At 50.4% G+C, this 17,300-nt stretch overlaps 1 protein-coding gene across 2 annotated transcripts in view; it reads left to right on the forward strand.

Annotated features, from left to right (window-relative positions):
* Positions 1 to 17,300, forward strand: part of IFT140 (intraflagellar transport 140) — an 87,853-nt gene that overhangs the window by 16,072 nt on the left and 54,481 nt on the right. For both annotated transcript variants that reach the window (XM_019713165.3, XM_019713166.3), the window contains exons 4-13: positions 908 to 1,029; positions 1,216 to 1,358; positions 3,170 to 3,345; positions 4,559 to 4,650; positions 5,247 to 5,353; positions 6,036 to 6,181; positions 9,825 to 10,028; positions 10,161 to 10,233; positions 11,964 to 12,055; positions 16,354 to 16,481. In XM_019713165.3, the coding sequence (XP_019568724.3) occupies positions 908 to 1,029; positions 1,216 to 1,358; positions 3,170 to 3,345; positions 4,559 to 4,650; positions 5,247 to 5,353; positions 6,036 to 6,181; positions 9,825 to 10,028; positions 10,161 to 10,233; positions 11,964 to 12,055; positions 16,354 to 16,481 (1,283 nt within the window). The remainder of the gene's footprint in view (positions 1 to 907; positions 1,030 to 1,215; positions 1,359 to 3,169; positions 3,346 to 4,558; positions 4,651 to 5,246; positions 5,354 to 6,035; positions 6,182 to 9,824; positions 10,029 to 10,160; positions 10,234 to 11,963; positions 12,056 to 16,353; positions 16,482 to 17,300) is intronic.

The raw sequence follows: 17,300 nt of genomic DNA on the forward strand, positions 1-17,300 counted from the left end.
CCGAAGCTCGAATAGTTGGAGCAACAATAAAGTATTCTTGGATTATACCACAAAGTAGAAAATAATTATCCACGGTTCCATAGTGATACAAATCTATGATTGAATAAATAAGCAAATCTCCCACTCTAAAGAATCCCAAAGAATTTATGTAGCTACTCCATGCTCAGGGAGGTGAGACATTCCTCTGGTCCCAGGGGCATAGTGACTTCCTTCCAAACAGTACAGGATGGAAAGAAACTGCCCAGTGGAGACACTGGACAAACGTGACTTCAGCCAGGAGATTCGGGTCAGTATCACCGAGATAAGTATGTCGAGGGCGTGGACTCCTGATTCGATGTGATGAGAAGGGCTTAACAGACCTCCTCAAACCTGGAGAGCATCAAAAACAGGAGCGTCTGAGACACGCTGCAGCCCAGGAGAGCCTAAGGAGACGTGATGCCCTGGTGGGATCCTGGGTCAGGAAGACGGCATTAGGGAGGGACTGAGGAAATGTGACTCAAGACTTCGGTTCCTGTAACGTATCCATATTGGCTCTTTAATTCTGAGAACTGCACCACAGTGATGTAAGATCTAATAACAGGAGAAACTAGGTGGGGGTATGGGACTTCTCGGCACCGGCTTCACAACTTCGCCATAAATCTAAATCTGTTATAAAATTCAAAGTTTGGTTTAAAAACCAAGCATGTGACAGTTATTATCTTCGGGGAGGACGAGTAGGAGAGTTTCTGGTTCCTTCACTAAACACTTTTGAACTCTCTGGATTTTTCACGGTGCACCTATAGCAGTTTCACTTAAAACAACAAAAAGGAGGGCTAAGTGTATGTCCTATTGCACAGTGTAACTCCTGTTTTCCTCCCGTCACTTACTAAGAATGTGTTTCCTTCACACGTAATGTTGCGTTTTCCAGCTGGGTGTCCTGCTCTTGTGGAGGTTGGACCAGAGGGGCCGAGTACAAGGTACCCCCCTACTGAAACACGAGTATGGAAAACAGCTGACTCACTGCATCTTCCGGCTGCCCCCTCCTGGCGAGTAAGTGTGAGCTCACAGGGTGGTCTTGGTCTACATCTTTGTGGGGGGCTGGCCAGGAACAGAGGTATGGCTCCCCCTGACCCTGGAAGGGTCACAGCAGCGAGCCACTCTGAGCACGTGTGTAGTGACAGCACCTTCTTATGGCGAGCTGCAAGGAATCCTGACTTGGGTATCATTTGCTTGCAGGGATCTCGTTCAGTTGGCAAAGGCAGCTGTGAGCGGCGATGAGAAAGCCCTTGATATGTTTAACTGGCGGAAAAGCGGCTTTGGGAATTTCTTGAAAATGGGATCTCAAGAGGGCCTGTCCTTCTTTGTCAGCTTGATGGATGGTGAGAAACTAACATTGGGATTCTAAGACACTGAAGCACTTTAGGGGTGTCTCATAAGGATTTTCAACAAGTAGATAGTGTTTCTGCATAAAATTGGCTGCCCGCATGCCAACCTCCGAGTGGTACAGTAGCCAGCTTTTTGCAGTTGTTTATCCAGTATGCAAAGAATGGCTTCGCCTGGTTCTGATTAGAGACAGGTTGAGCTTTATTTGTGTTTGAAGCGTTTTCATGAGGAAGCCATCAGTCAGAAGGTACATCCTGACTGCTTACTGTGTGCGCAGCCGCAGACAGGTAGACAGTCTCGCAAAGATGCTTTTATTGCACTCTTGTTGTTCAGTCTGTAATTACGAAGCACCTCTTACGTGCCAGGCACCTGGCTAAGCTCTAGGAATGGAGAGTGAACAGGACGGAGTGGGTTTTGCTTCCCGCCTGCAGCCACCAACCAGCCCTTGTCGGTGGTCCACGTGGCACGCCATCTGTCTTGATTTTAATAGTGAGACAGTCTGTCCCCATGGCAGCTGACAAATGCAATGTGAAGTTAAGAGAAAAAGGGAGTTTTACATTCACATGAGACGTTCATAAGTGTGTGCCTGCTGTGGGAAGGCAGCCAGGAAAGTGCGGCTGGCACTAAGGTGGTGAGTTTCAAGGAGACGGTGTCACCATGACGAGAAGAAGAGAGCAGGTGATAGCTGTAGGGGCGGGGCTTTTGAGATGCCTGTCATTTCAGGGGGTGAAGAGACAGAGCCGAGGGAATTCGGGGAGGTGTCCCAGAAGGGACATGGAGTAGGCACGGGGCCATCGGGGTGCAGGGAGGGGAGACGCTAGTGCGAGGGCCCCTTAGGAAGAGTCGAGGAGATGGTGTGGGAAAGAGACGCGCGAAGGAGAAGATGTTGGCAGCTGGAGGAGGGATGTGCCGTGGGTGTCAGTCCTGCCTTGTAGGCCATAGCTGTGGGCTTCGGAGCCAAATTATCCCGTGTCTGGGTGCCTCAGCTTCCTAATGTGTAAAACGGGGACAGTCAGTGTACCCGCCACAAGGGCTTGCTGGAAACGTCAGTGGAGTTCACGTGTGTGTGCTTAACCCTGAGCCTGCCCCATGTGTGTGCTTAGCAGGTGCTCCTTACGGCTGCGATTAGCCTCTAGAGAACCTGGAACTTTTCATGAGAAGTCCTGTTATCCACTGGGAATAAGATGAGGGGAGACCGGGTGGGGGAGGAGACTCCGGAGAGCAGCGGCAATGAACCGGATTCCTGAGAATCTGGCAGGGGGTTCCGGCTGCTGAGCCCAGAAGCCAGAGAAGAACCAAGAGGTGGGTGTGGGGCTGGCAGGCGAGGGGTGGGCCAGAGAAGGAGGGGCCCCAGGCTGGAGAGACCCTGAGGCTTAGACAGCGCATTACCACCAACCAACCATGCACAGAACAGAGGGGACAAGGCCTGGTGGCTGAGGGAGATCATAAACCTAGTGCGTCAGTGCATGGATGACACACGCACCTCATGTGGGGACCAGGATGGACAGCGTTTCGAGGCTGCAGAGTCTGGCGGGACGTCAGTGTAGGTGTTGGACTCCTCCGAGGTTGGTGGTGGTGAAAAAAGGATTGGCAGAGACAGCAAGTGTCAAGGCCGAACGAAACCAATACAACGGAGCGTATTTCAGAGATGGCAGCCTATGAGGTCCTGTGCATGTACAGATGTTTCTTAATGTTTTCTTTGCAAAGTTTTATAACAAAGATATTTATTTTGAAAGTGCCCCTAAGGAGATCGAGATGGCTGCTGGTGATGGCCGAACTGCCTGCTGACTGCCCCCTTTGTCCTCAGGGACCGTGCACCACGTGGACGAGAAAGGCAAGACCACCCAGGCAGCGTCCACGGACAGCTCCATCCAAATGCTGTTCTACATCGAGAAGAGGGAGGCGCTGGTGGCGGTCACGGAGAGCCTGCTGCTGTCCCTGTACTTGGTGACTCCCGAGGGCGAGGCAGAAGAAGTGATGAAGGTGGGTGGGGGAGGGGCCTCGGCAGGGTGGGGGGTGGGGGGGTCAGTGTTCCGGCCGCCCAGTCCTCCTGACCTGATCTCACTACCCTTTCCAGTTCCTCAGCAAATCTGTTCCAGGGGCCGCTAACAGAGCTGTTTTGTACCATTATTTATTATACGGCATTCAGCTCACAGGAGGGAAACTGCGAGTGAAGGAGATTTTTGGGTGTCTGTGGACAGACGGGGTGAGAATCTGGGCTGCTCAGGGCCGTGCCCCCATCTCCCCCCTCTGCAATTGGTTAACTCTGCAGCCTGCAGACCTGGGTGTGACAGAATAACTGCCACCTTTTAGCAGCCCATTCACCCTCCATAGTGGAATGATGTGGGGAGGGACATCACCCTGTTTCCCACCCACATGCAGACGAGGCGTGGAGGGGACTCACTCACCACGTGCTGCCCCTCAGCCACACGTGCACCGGTTTCACCCGAGGTGCAGTGTATGACAGTCAGCGTCCTTGGGTAGCGGGTGTCTCACTTTGGCTCCTGAGAAATACCTCGACGTCTTCGAACGTGCCTCATGGCTACAGCCCCGGCCGTCACCACCCGGAGGACGCTGGGAAGGCATTGGGGGGCAGCATGTCCCCATGTCAGGTGCTGTTCACCGCTGCCCTCCTGCTGGTTTCTTGGTTTATACCAGAGGAAATCATGTTCCTCAGAGGACTCTGAACTTCCCCTAAAGATACTGTGGTAGATTATGGAGGGATTGCTTCTTTATAGGTCAGTGTTTCTCCTGTCGTTTATCCGCTAGCACAGTACTGGAAAATATGGTCACTGAATCACGTTTCAAACTGGGTTCAAATCCCCCCTGAGCCACTCACTGGCCAGTGGGCCATGGGTAGGTTTGTTCCCTGCAAAACGGGGTGTGACACCTGCCTTGGAGGACGCGAGTGTGCCTGAGCACGGCTCAGCTCGGAGTCACTTTAGAAACGTGCTCAGTCCGCACCAGGCCCTGGGCAGCTGCTGTTATTAACCGTTTAATGTACAAGTGTGGTTGTCGGCTTGGCCTGTGCATCCCGGAAAGCTGGGGGCGCCTTTCCAGGTGCCCGTATTCACCCTGCTGCTCCCCCATTGGTGAGTCTCCAGAAACTCACTGTAGACAGAAACAGGCTCCTGAGCAGGGACACGCCGTCTCAGCAAAGCCACGTGCTTCTTTGGGGTTGTTTTTCGTTACACAGGTAAAGTTGAGTGGGAAGATGGGTCATCGGGCAGACATCGCTCTGATTGAAGGCAGCCTTCTGGTGATTGCCATTGGGGAAGCCGCCCTCAGGTGAGGTGACGCGCCAGAGAGCGTGTGATGGAAAGTCAGTCTCTTCTGAGCACCCTTTTTATTGGAGTGTAACATACAGACAGAAAAAATACGCAAATTACGATGAATTTTCACAAGTTGGACACACCCATGTAAGAGCTCCGAGATCAAAGAACAGAACATACCAGAGACCCCAGACGTCCCGGCTCCCTCCACGAGGATGGCTCTCCCGATGTCTGCCTGTGGCGTCCCTTTGCCTGTTTTTTTGTTTTTGAACCTGGTATACACAGAATCATGTGTTATGTTCCCTTGTATCCGGCTACTATAACTGCACGTGGTACCAGGGCTTCTCTCGGGTGTGCGTGGTTGCAGTTCCTTTGTTCTCATTGTGACCTAGTGTCACACATGGACCCTCTTGTATTAACAGCTGCTCCCTTTGATTATGAATAGGTCACAAAACAGATCAAAACATAATAACCCCCTGCTCTTCATATCAGTCCGGAGGGCCATGACTTTTTCCTAGTTTTTCCAGTCTGCTCTGCAAGTCGGTCGGTCAGGCCGCCCAGAGCTGAGGGCAGTGCCCTGACAGTCCGTGGGCGTTCTTCATTCCCTTGTAGATTCTGGGATTTAGAACGAGGAGAGAATTATGTACTGAGTCCGGAGGAGAAGTTCGGTTTCGAAAAAGGAGAGAATATAAACTGTGTTTCTTACTGCGAAGTCAAAGGTGAGATTTTGTGGGCAGGCATAAGAGAGAAAGAGAACCAACCCCAAGCTTGGCTCTGTGGGCTGCAAAATGAGGATGGTGACTAGTCAAAGACTGGTAACTCAGTTACCATTATAACTAGGTCAAGTCATTTGAATAAAGTCACTCAAGAATGAGAAAGTAACAGTAATGCTTTTCATCTCACATGAAGGTCAAGACATGTAGTCAAAAGTGTGACCTACCTGGCTGTACGCAGTTCATCTCAGTTCCCTCCCAAAACCCCAAGGAAAAGACAGTGTGGGAAACTTTAGAAATATATATATATACGTACATGTAAATGTATGCACGTATGTGTATACGTGTATACACACACACATAGGACAGAAAGAACAGGAGATGAGCCAGATCAGCATCTATTGTGTGCCTGCAGAGTGCCCAGTGCTGTTCGAGCATTGGGGGAGCAAATTGAACAGGCAGGGAGTCCCCTGCTCTCATGGAGACAGAGAGAAACCAGCACCGACACTCGCACATGCACGCACCGTGTGGCCAGGTAGTCGTCAGTTCCTGCAAAGGAAGATACAGCAAGTGAGGGCTGGACAGTTACTGGCGGAGGGCTGATGGGCTGATATTTCAGAGGGGGTGGTCAGAGAAGGGAGCTTGCTGTTCTTACCCCTTTCAGGTCAATGACTCTTTTTACCTGTAGGTCTTCTGGCAGCGGGTACCGATAAAGGGCGAGTAGCCATGTGGAGAAAAGTACCAGGCCCCCAAAGCAGCCCAGGAGTGGAGGGCAAAGACAGGTGGAGCCTTCAAACCCCCACTGAGCTCGAGGGAAACATCACACAGATAAAGGTACAGCTGACCAGGGCGTCAGATGCACTCATTCTGTGTCCTGCAAAAGGGGAGGAAGTAATTGACTTTGCACCTATTTTTGTCAATTATTCAACTTAAAAGACTATAAAAATAAAGGCTTTTGGGGGGTTCAGAATTACAGATAGGGATTGTGGATCTGTAGTAATTTATATCTATTTTCTCTGTCTACCCATCTCTTTATCTCTGTTTTTCATCTATCTTAAAAACAACTACTGAGCTATATAACATACCAAATAGTTTTTAGTATACTCACAGAGTTTTGCAACCATCTCAATAAATTTTAGAACATTTTCATCACCCCAGAAAGAAATCTCACACCCGTCACTCCCCATCCCCCCTCCTCAGGCCCATGCAGCCCCTGATCTACTTTCTGTCTCTATGGATTTGCTTATTCTGGACATTTCCTATAAGTGGAATCACACACAATATGCATGGATATGAGATTTCTCTCACTAAGCATAGTTTTCAAGGTTCATCCATAGTGTAGCATCGGTCAGTCAGTATTTCATTCCTTTTCGTGGCTGAGTAATATTCCTCTGTCTGAATAGGCCACATTTTGTTATCCCTTCATCCACTGATGGACGTTTGGGTGGTTTCCACTTTGGGGCTATTATGAGTAATGCTGCTGTGAGCATTGGTGTAAAGGTTCTGGGTTTTAATTTCTTTGGGGGCATTTGATTCTTTTTGTATAATTTGTCTCTTTATTTATAGTCTCTGTTCGGTGAGACATTGTATCACACGCTCCTTTACTTCTTTAAGCCTGGTTTCTTTCAGTTCTTTGACTATGTTTCTAGTGGCTACTTTGGAGTCTTTGTTAAATCCAACATCTGAGCCCTCTCAGGGGCAGTTTCTTTTTTCCCCCTTTGTATGAGTCATAGTCTGTTTTGCACAGGCACTGAATTTTTTGTTGCAAACTAGACATTTTAATTAAAGTAACGGTCAACTCTGGGACACTGGCCCTCCTGCCCCGCTCACCTCCAGGGCTTGTCACTGTTGTTTGCTTGTCCATTTGTTTAGTAACTGGCTGGCTGGACGGCTGTAGTGGCGTCTCTTTCCCTTGCGATGGGAAGTCCCTGACATTGCTCTTCAAACAGCCTAGCCGGAGGCATAAGCACAATCAAGCTGGGACATAGGTGGTTTTAGGGAGCCTCTCCTTGACTGTCCTTTCCCCGACCTCCCTGTTAAGCTTCCTGCCTCTGTCCAGTATCACAGGCCGTGTGAGGCGCTCCCAGTTGCCGGCTCTGTTTTCTGCAACACCCGGAGGCACCAGTTGCTCCACAGTCTGGTCCAGTTGAATCTGGGCAGAGTTGGGCTGTGAGTTCTGGTCTGAGGTTTACTCTGACCCCAGGCGGGCTCCTCCTCGGTGTCTTTTTCCCCGGTTTTCTCTGGTAAACTGTCTGGCCTGCCGCTGAGCTTGTTGCTCTCACCAGCCTCCTTGAACTGCTTTCCACCCAAACCACCACTGCTTTCAAGACCATCGTTGGGCTTGAACCACCCACATTCCGTTCGAATGAAGTCACTTTTGGGGAGTGCTTCATAGCGCTCTGTCCTCACAGATGGCCTCTGCCATTGGGAAAAAAATCTCTGAGTTCTTCTCCAGAGTTTGGGAGTGGGGACAATGGCCAGCTTCTCTCAAATGACACCCTGTTTTATGAGCTGGGGCATAGCCGCTGCTCTCCTGGGAGTGCCTCTCCCAGCATGGAGCCTTTGCCCTGTGAGCAAGCTGGAGCAAGGGCGTGGGGCCCAGTCTTCTCAGCCTACCACGCCTGTGAGCATGGGCCGGTAGGAGGAGGGAGCCCCCACCTCTCTGCCCCACTCACCTTTAATTGGCTTCTGCAACACAGCTGGGGGAATGAGACGTGCTGGAGGCTAGCCCCTCCCTTGACTGGACAAGCTATAGCCCTCGACCAGAACTGGAGGAGAGGGAGCCCCGTCTTATTGGCCACACCCACCCACATGGAGCTTCAGGGGAGGCAAGAGGAGGGAAGTGGAGAGGCTCAGATACCACAGACTGTTGTTCTTACCAGCTTTAGTAGACTTTCTTGAGTAAGTGCTTCTCCATTTGCTTTATGCCCAATTTCCAGAGAATGAGATGGTGGTTTTTTCATAACTTTCAGTTTTGCCTGTTGTGTCCTTGGGGCTCCTCCCCCTGCCACCCTGGAAGTTATCACTCACATCTGTTCTGTAATCTTTAAGTTAACATTTACTTAATTCTTTACTAATCAGGAAAGGAAAACTTACATAGTAGATCGTTCAGGGATACTTTGTAGCAATTTGGGGGATTACTTTTAGACCCTCTTTGCAGGCCGTATATAAAAGTAGTTTCTGGATGAATTCATGAGTTGGTTATTTTACAAATTAAGACAGAATAACTGGCTAAAAATAGCACAGAATGTTAGATCTATAGAGAAAATATAACTTTCTCAGACTCGAAGTAATAAAAGCAATTGTAAAAGCAGAGATTAACAAGTTTGAGTACATAAAAACTTATTCAAACTGGACAATGGAGAACAAGACTAGAATTAAAGGAAAACTGAGCTGGGTAAATATGCACTTGAAAGGGTGTAAAGGGTTGAACTCTAAAATACCGTATTTCCCGATTTTCAGTACATAGCGTTTTCTTCATTTTAGTATGAAGTTGACATACCACTCTTCCAGTTGGTGTATACATTTAAAATGTTTTTGCTTTCTTGTGGGAGGAGGGATCTTTACTCAGAAAGCTATTATTTTAAATTTGTGACTTATCTTTAGTGATAGAATAAAGGACATGAAGAAAACTCACATTTATAAGAAAAATATTAAGAATTTTAATGGAAAAACTGATGGAGATAATTTACCTAAGAACAGTTTATAGAATATATGAAAACATGTGTAACCTCACTGGTAATGAGAGAAATGCCATTTTAAATAATAATATAAGCCACGCTAACTTTCCTAAAGGACATTAAAAAAAGCTGAATAAATGGTGAGACATATTGTGTTCCTCAAAAAGAAGCCTTAATCTTGTAAAAGTGTCAATTGTTCCCAAATAAATCTACAAATTACATGTACATCCAGTAAAAATAATGACTTTTTCTTCCTGAGAGAATTCAACACAGTAATTCTAAACTCATCTGGGAGAGCAAATGGCCATGAGAAAAATTTATAAACATCAGAACATTTCTGAATAATAGACCAGACTATATCTCAAAATTAACAGATTTGTATAGATTTGGAAGTTTAATATGAAATTATGAAAGTGGCATTTTTTATCACCTGAGGAAAGCTGGATAATTTAATACATTGTATAAATTTACTATGCATTAAAAAAAATAATAAACATCCCTAAACGAACATCAGAAAAGTAAATTCTAGAAGAGGTTCAACCAGTCAGAACAGACAGAAGCTAATACAGCCATATAGGGATCTACCTGCTGCATCATGAGTCTGAACGGTATTTAAAATTTTTTCTACAAAGTACACATTTTACACTTACAAATTTTTAAAGTAATTTTGTAACAGCAAGAAGACACAGTGCTTGGAAATCGTTCCTGAGTCCTCACGTGTGTCATGTTTTCCTGACGCTCTCTCCTCCTTTGTTCACACGTGCGGTGCTTGCTTCCTCGGTGACGTGGGCGTGAAGTGGGGCTCCAGGAAGAACCTTCTGGTCGTGAACAGCAGCAGCTCGGTGGTGATCCTCCGTGAGCAGGCCATGTCCTCCCACTTCCACCAGCAAGTGGCTGCCGTGCAGCTGTCCCCGAGCTTACTCAGCGTGTCTTTCCTGGCCACGGGGGCGACGCACAGCCTGCGCACAGACATGCCCGTCAGCGGCGTGTTCGCCACCAAGGTGCCCGTGAGGGTGACCCGTGCGGTGCGGTCGGGTGGGGGTCTTCGGTGGAGACGAAAGACCTGGTCAGTGGTTAGGGTCATTCAGGACGGGAAGGGTTGCTTTTGAATTTCCATGATTTTTTTTTTTTAGGATGCTATTGCCGTGTGGAATGGAAAACAGGTGGCAATCTTTGAGCCTTCCGGAGCCACATTACAAAATGCAGGTGAGAGTCTTTTCCCCCGAGTCGAGGGGACTCACAGTGCCCTGCTTTGTTTTTTCACCATCTGATGAGGGGGGTTGCTGGTGCATGTGGTGTGGGCAGAGGGCTGGCACACGGCCATGGGGAGACCCTTGCGTCTATTCTCATGCCTGTGCCTGCGTTTCCAGAGCCAGTGCTGCAGCTCTGGCCCTGAGCTGCCAGGGTTTCTCTGGCCGACCCCTGGGCCGCACCCTATAGAAACCAGTCAAGGTGGTTGAGATGTACAGCTGAGTCTGGGCCAGCAAGCCCTCCTGGGCTCCAGGACAAAACGGCAGGAGCGCAAACAGCTTTCCAAGGAACCGACTTTTGAACTGGTTCCAGACCACCCAGAGCAGTAAGCCCCACAGCATCTTGACCAAGGCCAGCCTTTGTCTGCAAATTTCAGGGTGGATCATCAGAGATGCTCCCTCACACTCAAACACCCCTCGACATCCCATCAGTCCCTCCAGCTGTCTGTTTCACTGGGCTGCCTTTATCCTTTACTCTCTGGCACGTGCCTGTATGAGTTTCCTGGGGCTGCACAAACTGAATGGCTAAAACAGAGCTTGATTCTGTCACAGTTGTAGGACCAAAATCAATGCATCAGTAGGGCCACACCCCCTTCAGAGCTCTAGGGAAGAAGTGGTTCCTTCCTTCCTTCCAGCTTTTGGTGGCAGCTGGCAGTCCTTGGTTGGGGTCACATCATTCCAGGCTGTGCCTCCATGGTCACATTGTTCTGAGATCTACCTCCTTAACTGGGCCACTTGTGATTATATTTAGGGCCCACCTGGACTATACACAATAGTCTCCCCATCTCAGGAACTTAATATCTGTGGCCACCTAAGCTCATGTTCACAGGTTCCGGGGATTAGGACCTGACGTCTTTGAGGGACACCGTCCAGCCTGCACAGTGGCCGTCAGGACGTGCTCCTCAGCTAGTTCTTACCTTCACCGGTCCTGACCTTGGCCCTGTCATTTCATAGGACAACTTGCCATTGCACTGTTCCAAGGGCAATCCCCCTATGTGTCCGTTTGAACACCTCACCCTTCCCTGGGGATATTTCCACGGTTACCACCTGTCTTTCTCTGATTTTCCCTTTTTTTCTTCTAATGCTTTATTTCCTGAAGTTCTCTTGTAACACTCTTCTTGCTCTGCCTCGTATTCTGCTGGTAATTCCCGTCTTCCCTCTTCTAGTGTAGACCCCCAGGGGCAAGGAGGAACTTCTTATCTGCCCAATAGGACAGCACATCCGGTCCTCAGCTGTTTTCTGGTTTTTGTGTGTAATTGGCTCCTTAATGAGACACGAACCTGTCTAGAGACAGACACTCAGTCTTGTGGCCTCCGAAACGCCACATATGATCAACAGACGCTCGTTTAAACATGTGTGTCTTCATAGGTGCTCCGCTGCTGGCAGCACCAGCTGCCAAATGGGAGCAAAAAGACAGCATTAGTGAGGGGTGCAGGGTGGGGAGCCCAGCACCGAGTCCCCACACCAGGCCCAGAGCCTGCACAGCGGTCACTGCCCGCTGCGGCCCTGGGCAGTTCCCTGCACCTTGGACCCTCACTTTCCTTATCTGCAAGATGCAGAGAAACACATCCATCACGACATAAACACCAAGGCGAGTTAGGGAGCATGTGTGACAATGCTTCTTAAACTCTGAGGAAGTGTGAAAAGCTTAGCTGCCGCTGTCGTGACGTTTCTCTCTCATTGTAGGTGCGTTCCTGTGTGAGACTCCCGTGTTAGCGATGCATGAAGAAAATGTCTACACGGTGGAGCCAAACCGAGTTCAAGTTCGAACCTGGCAGGTAAATCACCGCTCTAGAGCCAGCGCCGAGTTAAAAGTGCCATCGGAATCAAACCAGAGCTGACTTACTGCCTTCACCCAGCCACATCTGGTTCCCTCCACCAGCAGCTTGGTTGTAAAAATGGATTCTGGGAGAGCTGCTCCATCTCGGACTGTGTGACTTTAGAAATTAGGAGGCAGGGCAAGGGCCTTTTGCAGTGGAAAGGGCTAGGTCACTGAACCCTGAATGCGTGGGTCGTGACACGGGAGGAAGTGGGAACCTTGAGGGCTGAGGAGCCGTCAGTTCAGGACGGAATATCTGCGGACAGGCCTTTCCCTGCGTGTGTCTGAGGGGGAGCCCAGGATGGAAGCCGTGCGTGCCTTCGAGGTGACAGGCCTCCAACACTCTCTTCTGTTCCCTCCTGGTGGCATAAAGAAGCCCTTCCCTGTCCGCATCCCGCACACACTTGCTGGAACCCAGCAGACGTGGTGTATTAGTTTCCTGAGCCTGCAGTAACAAATCACCACAAACTGAGTGGCTTAAAACAACAGAAGTATATTTTCTTACAGTCTAGGAGGCCAGAAGTCAGAAATCCAGGTGTGGGCAGGGTTGGGTCCTCGCTCTGAGGCTCTGAGGGAGAATCTGTCCCATGCTCCTTCCAGCTTCTGGTGGCTGCTGGCAGCCCTTGGCGTTCCTTGGCTCGGGGACACGTCCTCCAGTCTCATGGTCTTCTCCCCATGTCTTCTCTTCTATATCTGATAAGGTCACTTGTCCTTGGAGTTAGGGTCCCCCCAATCCAGATTGTTCTCCTCTTAAGAGCCTTAACATCTGCAAAGACCCTTTTTCCAAATGATGTCACATTCACAGGTTCCAGGTGGACACATCTTTTGGTGGCTGCCATTCAGCCCAGTACATGCAGCAGCATTTTGTGTCAAGGTCAGAAATAGCTGGCCTGGGCCGTGTTAGCTCTCCGTCCGACTTCTTTGTCTACCTCTCACTTCGCTCTTGGGACCCAGCGTTGGTTTCTGGGTCTGCCACGTCCCTACGCTTATACCTCATGCTGCTTGTCTACTCCATTCAGCAGTGCCTGCGGGAGCTTCCATGGAGTTCTCCATTCCAGTGGGGCTCAGAGGATAAAGGAGCACACTAAAGTAAGAGGGGGATGGGAAAATACACGGGGGAGAAATTGGAGTAGAGGCCTGACAAGGGGGCAGCGGCCCACGGCCCCACGTGCCCTCCTGGGGGAAAGTGCAGACTCAGGGAGCTGCCCACCCAGGTGAGACCGTGTCTGTTCAAGGTCAGAGGGGAAGCAAAGAGGCTGGAGAGAAGCAGGCTAGAGTCCAGCGGGGCGTCCCATGCAAAGAAAGCTCGCCTACCTTGTAGGAGGCGTCTGCCATGGACAGAAAGCTTATGCAGGGAGGGCTCATATCCTTAGATGAAGGGGGCAGCTATGTCAGCAGAGAGATGACCTGTGGGGCCCTGGAGGGCAAACTGCATGCCGGGAAGGGGCTATTAGCGTACTGGGAAAGGGTGCATGGCCTGCTGGGAAGAAGCAAGGGCCTGCTGAGAAGTGGAGAACAGCCTGTTGGGGAAGGGTGGAAAGCGTACTGGGAAAGGGCCAGCGGCCTGCTAGGAAGGGGTGAATGGCCTGCTGGGAAACACAGAGGCCACTGAGGAGCCTCGCCTGCTGAGCTTGGAGGGCATCTCACAACAGATGGCCTGGAGTCGTTAATTTTGTAACTAAAAGGTACATGTATCCATTATAACTAATAATATAATGCCAGTGTATGTAAGGAAAAGGTAGTAACTCTCTCCCCTGTTTTGAAAGCCTGGGCTGTCTCTCCAGACCTTTCTCCCTACCTGTGCTGATATAGACACACAAACCATGAATGTTATTGCTCATTTGTGTCCACAACGAGATGACACTGGCCCACTGTTGTGCACCTTACTGTCCTCTAACAGGCCCTCTTTCTAGGTTGGAACGTAGAGCCCCACTTGTCCCCAGTGTTTTGTGCAGAAAGTGTCCTGTGGGGAGGAGCAGTGACACCCATGGAGGGCGTGTTTGTGCAGAGGCTGCAGCTCAGGGAGGCGCTGGTGTCTGACACACTGCAGACGCTGAAGCCAAGGGGACAGCAGAGAAGTGGGGAATGTGGCAAGAGGGCCAGCGGGCCAGACCAAAGGCCCTCATCCTGAAAATAGTGGGGGTTGTGAAGCCCGGAGGGACAGGCTGCGTTTGGGCTTTTTTTTTCTCTTGGGTTTATGTTGTTTTTCTCTTAGAAGATAACTTCTGGATCAGGGTAGGGGGAAAGACTAGGGGAGCTGGCGAACAGTGAAGTCAGGTAGGAGATGCCGCAGGAGAGAGGTCTGTGGGCTGGGAGCCGAGGCCCGAGCACAAGTCGGTAGTTGAGTGGGGTTGATGAGCAGTTAGATGGTGGGAGGCAACAAAGGGGGGAATTGAGGGTGTTCTGAGTTTTCTAGTTCTTACGTTGGAAATTACAGAAGCAGCGCAGGTTGTGGGGACAAGGTGTGAGTCTGTGGCGTCTTGGACACCCTTCAGAGACGTCTAAGAGCTAGCTGGAAAAACAGGTTCCGGAGATCAGGCGCTTGGTCAGTGCTGTAAAGCAGTACATTTGGGCATCTGGAATGCACTGACGTCAAGATGGTCGGTGAAGCAAGGTAGAGGCAATGCGTTCAAGTTTGCGCCCTGGGGACCCGGCGGGTAAGGAGCAGGCCGAGGAAGCGGCTGAGCAAAGGAGGCTGAGGCCCGGCTTGTCGTCGTTAATGGGGTCACCCTTCTGGCTCCTGTGTTCAAGCAGCTGTTGGCTGGTCCACAAGCGTTTCTTAAGCTCCTGCCGGGCACATCAAGAGGAAGGTCAGATGCCTCGGTGTGGAATTCCTCCTCCTCTGCCCCCACCCCGCCCTGCCCCCGAGCGTCCTAGACAGGTTGTGCGGGTGCCTGCCTCCTCGCCTGCTCTCGGAGTCTCTCTGTGGAGCATTACAAGCCCACTGAAGTTCTGCTGCAACGCCCCGCGTCACCCCGCCTGCCCCCTCACGCTCGCGTGCGCTGGAACTATGCGTCCACGGCCGCCTGGGCTCCGCCCGGAGATGCCCTCGGCTGTGCCCTTCGCTGCCCCCATTTCAGGCTCCCGGGGACGTACCACTCACTGTTGGGGTGCTCAGCACCCGACCCAGTGCCATGAAGGGTGCAGGCCGTCACTGAGCGTTGGTTGAATTGAGCCAGGAGCTTCTGTCCACTCAGAAAAACTAATCAGCTGCGTACGAAACACGCTGCAGAGCCTAAGCTCTGCCCAGGCGGCCGTGGTCACTCTTTCCAAAGAGTTGATAAGATAAGAGTGATATTTTTGAATGTCACTTAATGACATTTTAAATTAAATGAGATTTACAAATCTTTTGAAATACGCTTGATATGAAATCACGTCATGGCTCAAAACCCTCCAGGCTTCCAGCTTCACTCTGAGCAAAATCTGACTCTTTACATCTTTACGGGATTCTGCCTGCACCCACGCCCCCCCACATGGCCTCTGCTCGCCTGCACACCCTCGCTGCATGTCCCTGTCACCATGGCACATCCCTTCCTGCTGCAGGGGCCTAGAGGTTCCTAGACCAGGAGCAGCCCCTTCCTGCTCCAGCACTTGCCGCCTCGTCTGCCTGGAATGCTGGCCCACGGCTCTCCAGACCGCTGGCTCCTTCTCCTCAGTCTCACTTTCAGTATTGCCCCCAGACAAGACTAAACATTTTATTGAAGTATGATATACATAGAGGAAAGCAGACGTGTCATGCATAATCATCCATACAGCTCAGTGAGTTTTCCCAAATGGAACGTATCCATGATGTAACTACTCACTGACCTCCCCATGTAAACGCGACCACTTACGTGACACCAGCAACATAGTACGTGTTATCGTGGGATTTAACCTCTGCAAAAGCAGAGGTCTGGATCAACCCCTGCAGGTGGAATTGACCGTCTCACTGCCCTTGGCACTTGTGTCTTTCAGCATCCTTGCTGTTGCCTCTCTAATGCTGTCTCAGGTTGAGGTTCCATGTGTATTTGCTTGTTACCTAGCTGCTGTCTGTCTCCCCCTTCAGGCCTGGAAGCACGCGGGGTCCCCGAGAGCAGGACCCTATCTTCCCCGTGTTGCGTTAGAATCCCTCGGAATACTGGGCACACACTGAGCCACCAGTAAACACTGAATGCATGAGTGGAGCACACGAGAGTCTCTGTAACTAATGTTTAGTCACAAAACTGAAATGCTACACCAGCTGCTTTTCTGAATTTCTCGTCCTTTGCTTTTCCTCAGGGAACGGTGAAGCAACTCTTGCTGTTCTCTGAGACGGAGGGGAACCCCTGCTTTTTTGACGTCTGTGGAAATTTCCTGGTTGTAGGGACGGACTTGGCTCACTTCAAAAGCTTTGATCTTTCCCGAAGGTATGGTTTTTGTCCAAATGAAAGTGTTACATTTTAAAAATCAGGAGATAATGTGATGAGTAGAAAATGGAGAGGAACTGGAAAACTCTCTGCGCTGTCATTTCAACATCCACATGCCACTTAATTTTTTGAAACGCCTTATATGTTTCCTTGAATTCTTAACCTTTGCACGATGAGGAAGGGAGCAGCGTAGGGGACGAAGAGGGGCCTGGAACAGGTGATTCTCGGGGGATTTCGTAGGTGATGAAACTTCTGTGTGACAGATACACGACACTGTGCGTTTGTCAAAACCTGGAGAACTTTACAGCACACAGTGTGAGCCTCAGTGTGTGCGAATTTTTAAAAAATCTTAGGTTGGGGGATCCCAGGATGGAATACAGAAGGTGACAAACAACCTACCGGTCTCACAGATGTGTGAAACGAGCTCCCTGGAGGGCGTGTGGCTGACCGAAGCCACTTTGCAAACGAGTGGCGCCTGTAAGACTAGAGGCACAGGGAATGCACACAGCAGCGCTCCAGCTGACAAAGATAATTCCCACAGGGGACCAGGGTGACAATCCCGTAGGTACCCTGGGAGTGAACAAGGAAGTGAATGGGAGGGTGGTGGAGCCGGTCCGCACGCTGGGAGTTTGCAGACAAACGGGAGGAGGTGAGAGGGGTCCCTGCGGTGATGGAGTCAGGAGTTTAAGGTCATGTTTAGCTTCATATGGACACAGGTGGACACACAGGGAGACACGTACAGACATGTCCATACAGCAGTGAGCGCACACACATGGCCTTGTTCTGCCGGCTGAGGGCCTGGAGGCCAGGACACCCCCA

Source organism: Rhinolophus sinicus, chromosome 10 (assembly GCF_057876585.1).
Source record: "Rhinolophus sinicus isolate RSI-liver-muscle chromosome 10, RSI-T2T, whole genome shotgun sequence".
Taxonomy (NCBI): Eukaryota; Metazoa; Chordata; class Mammalia; order Chiroptera; family Rhinolophidae; genus Rhinolophus; species Rhinolophus sinicus.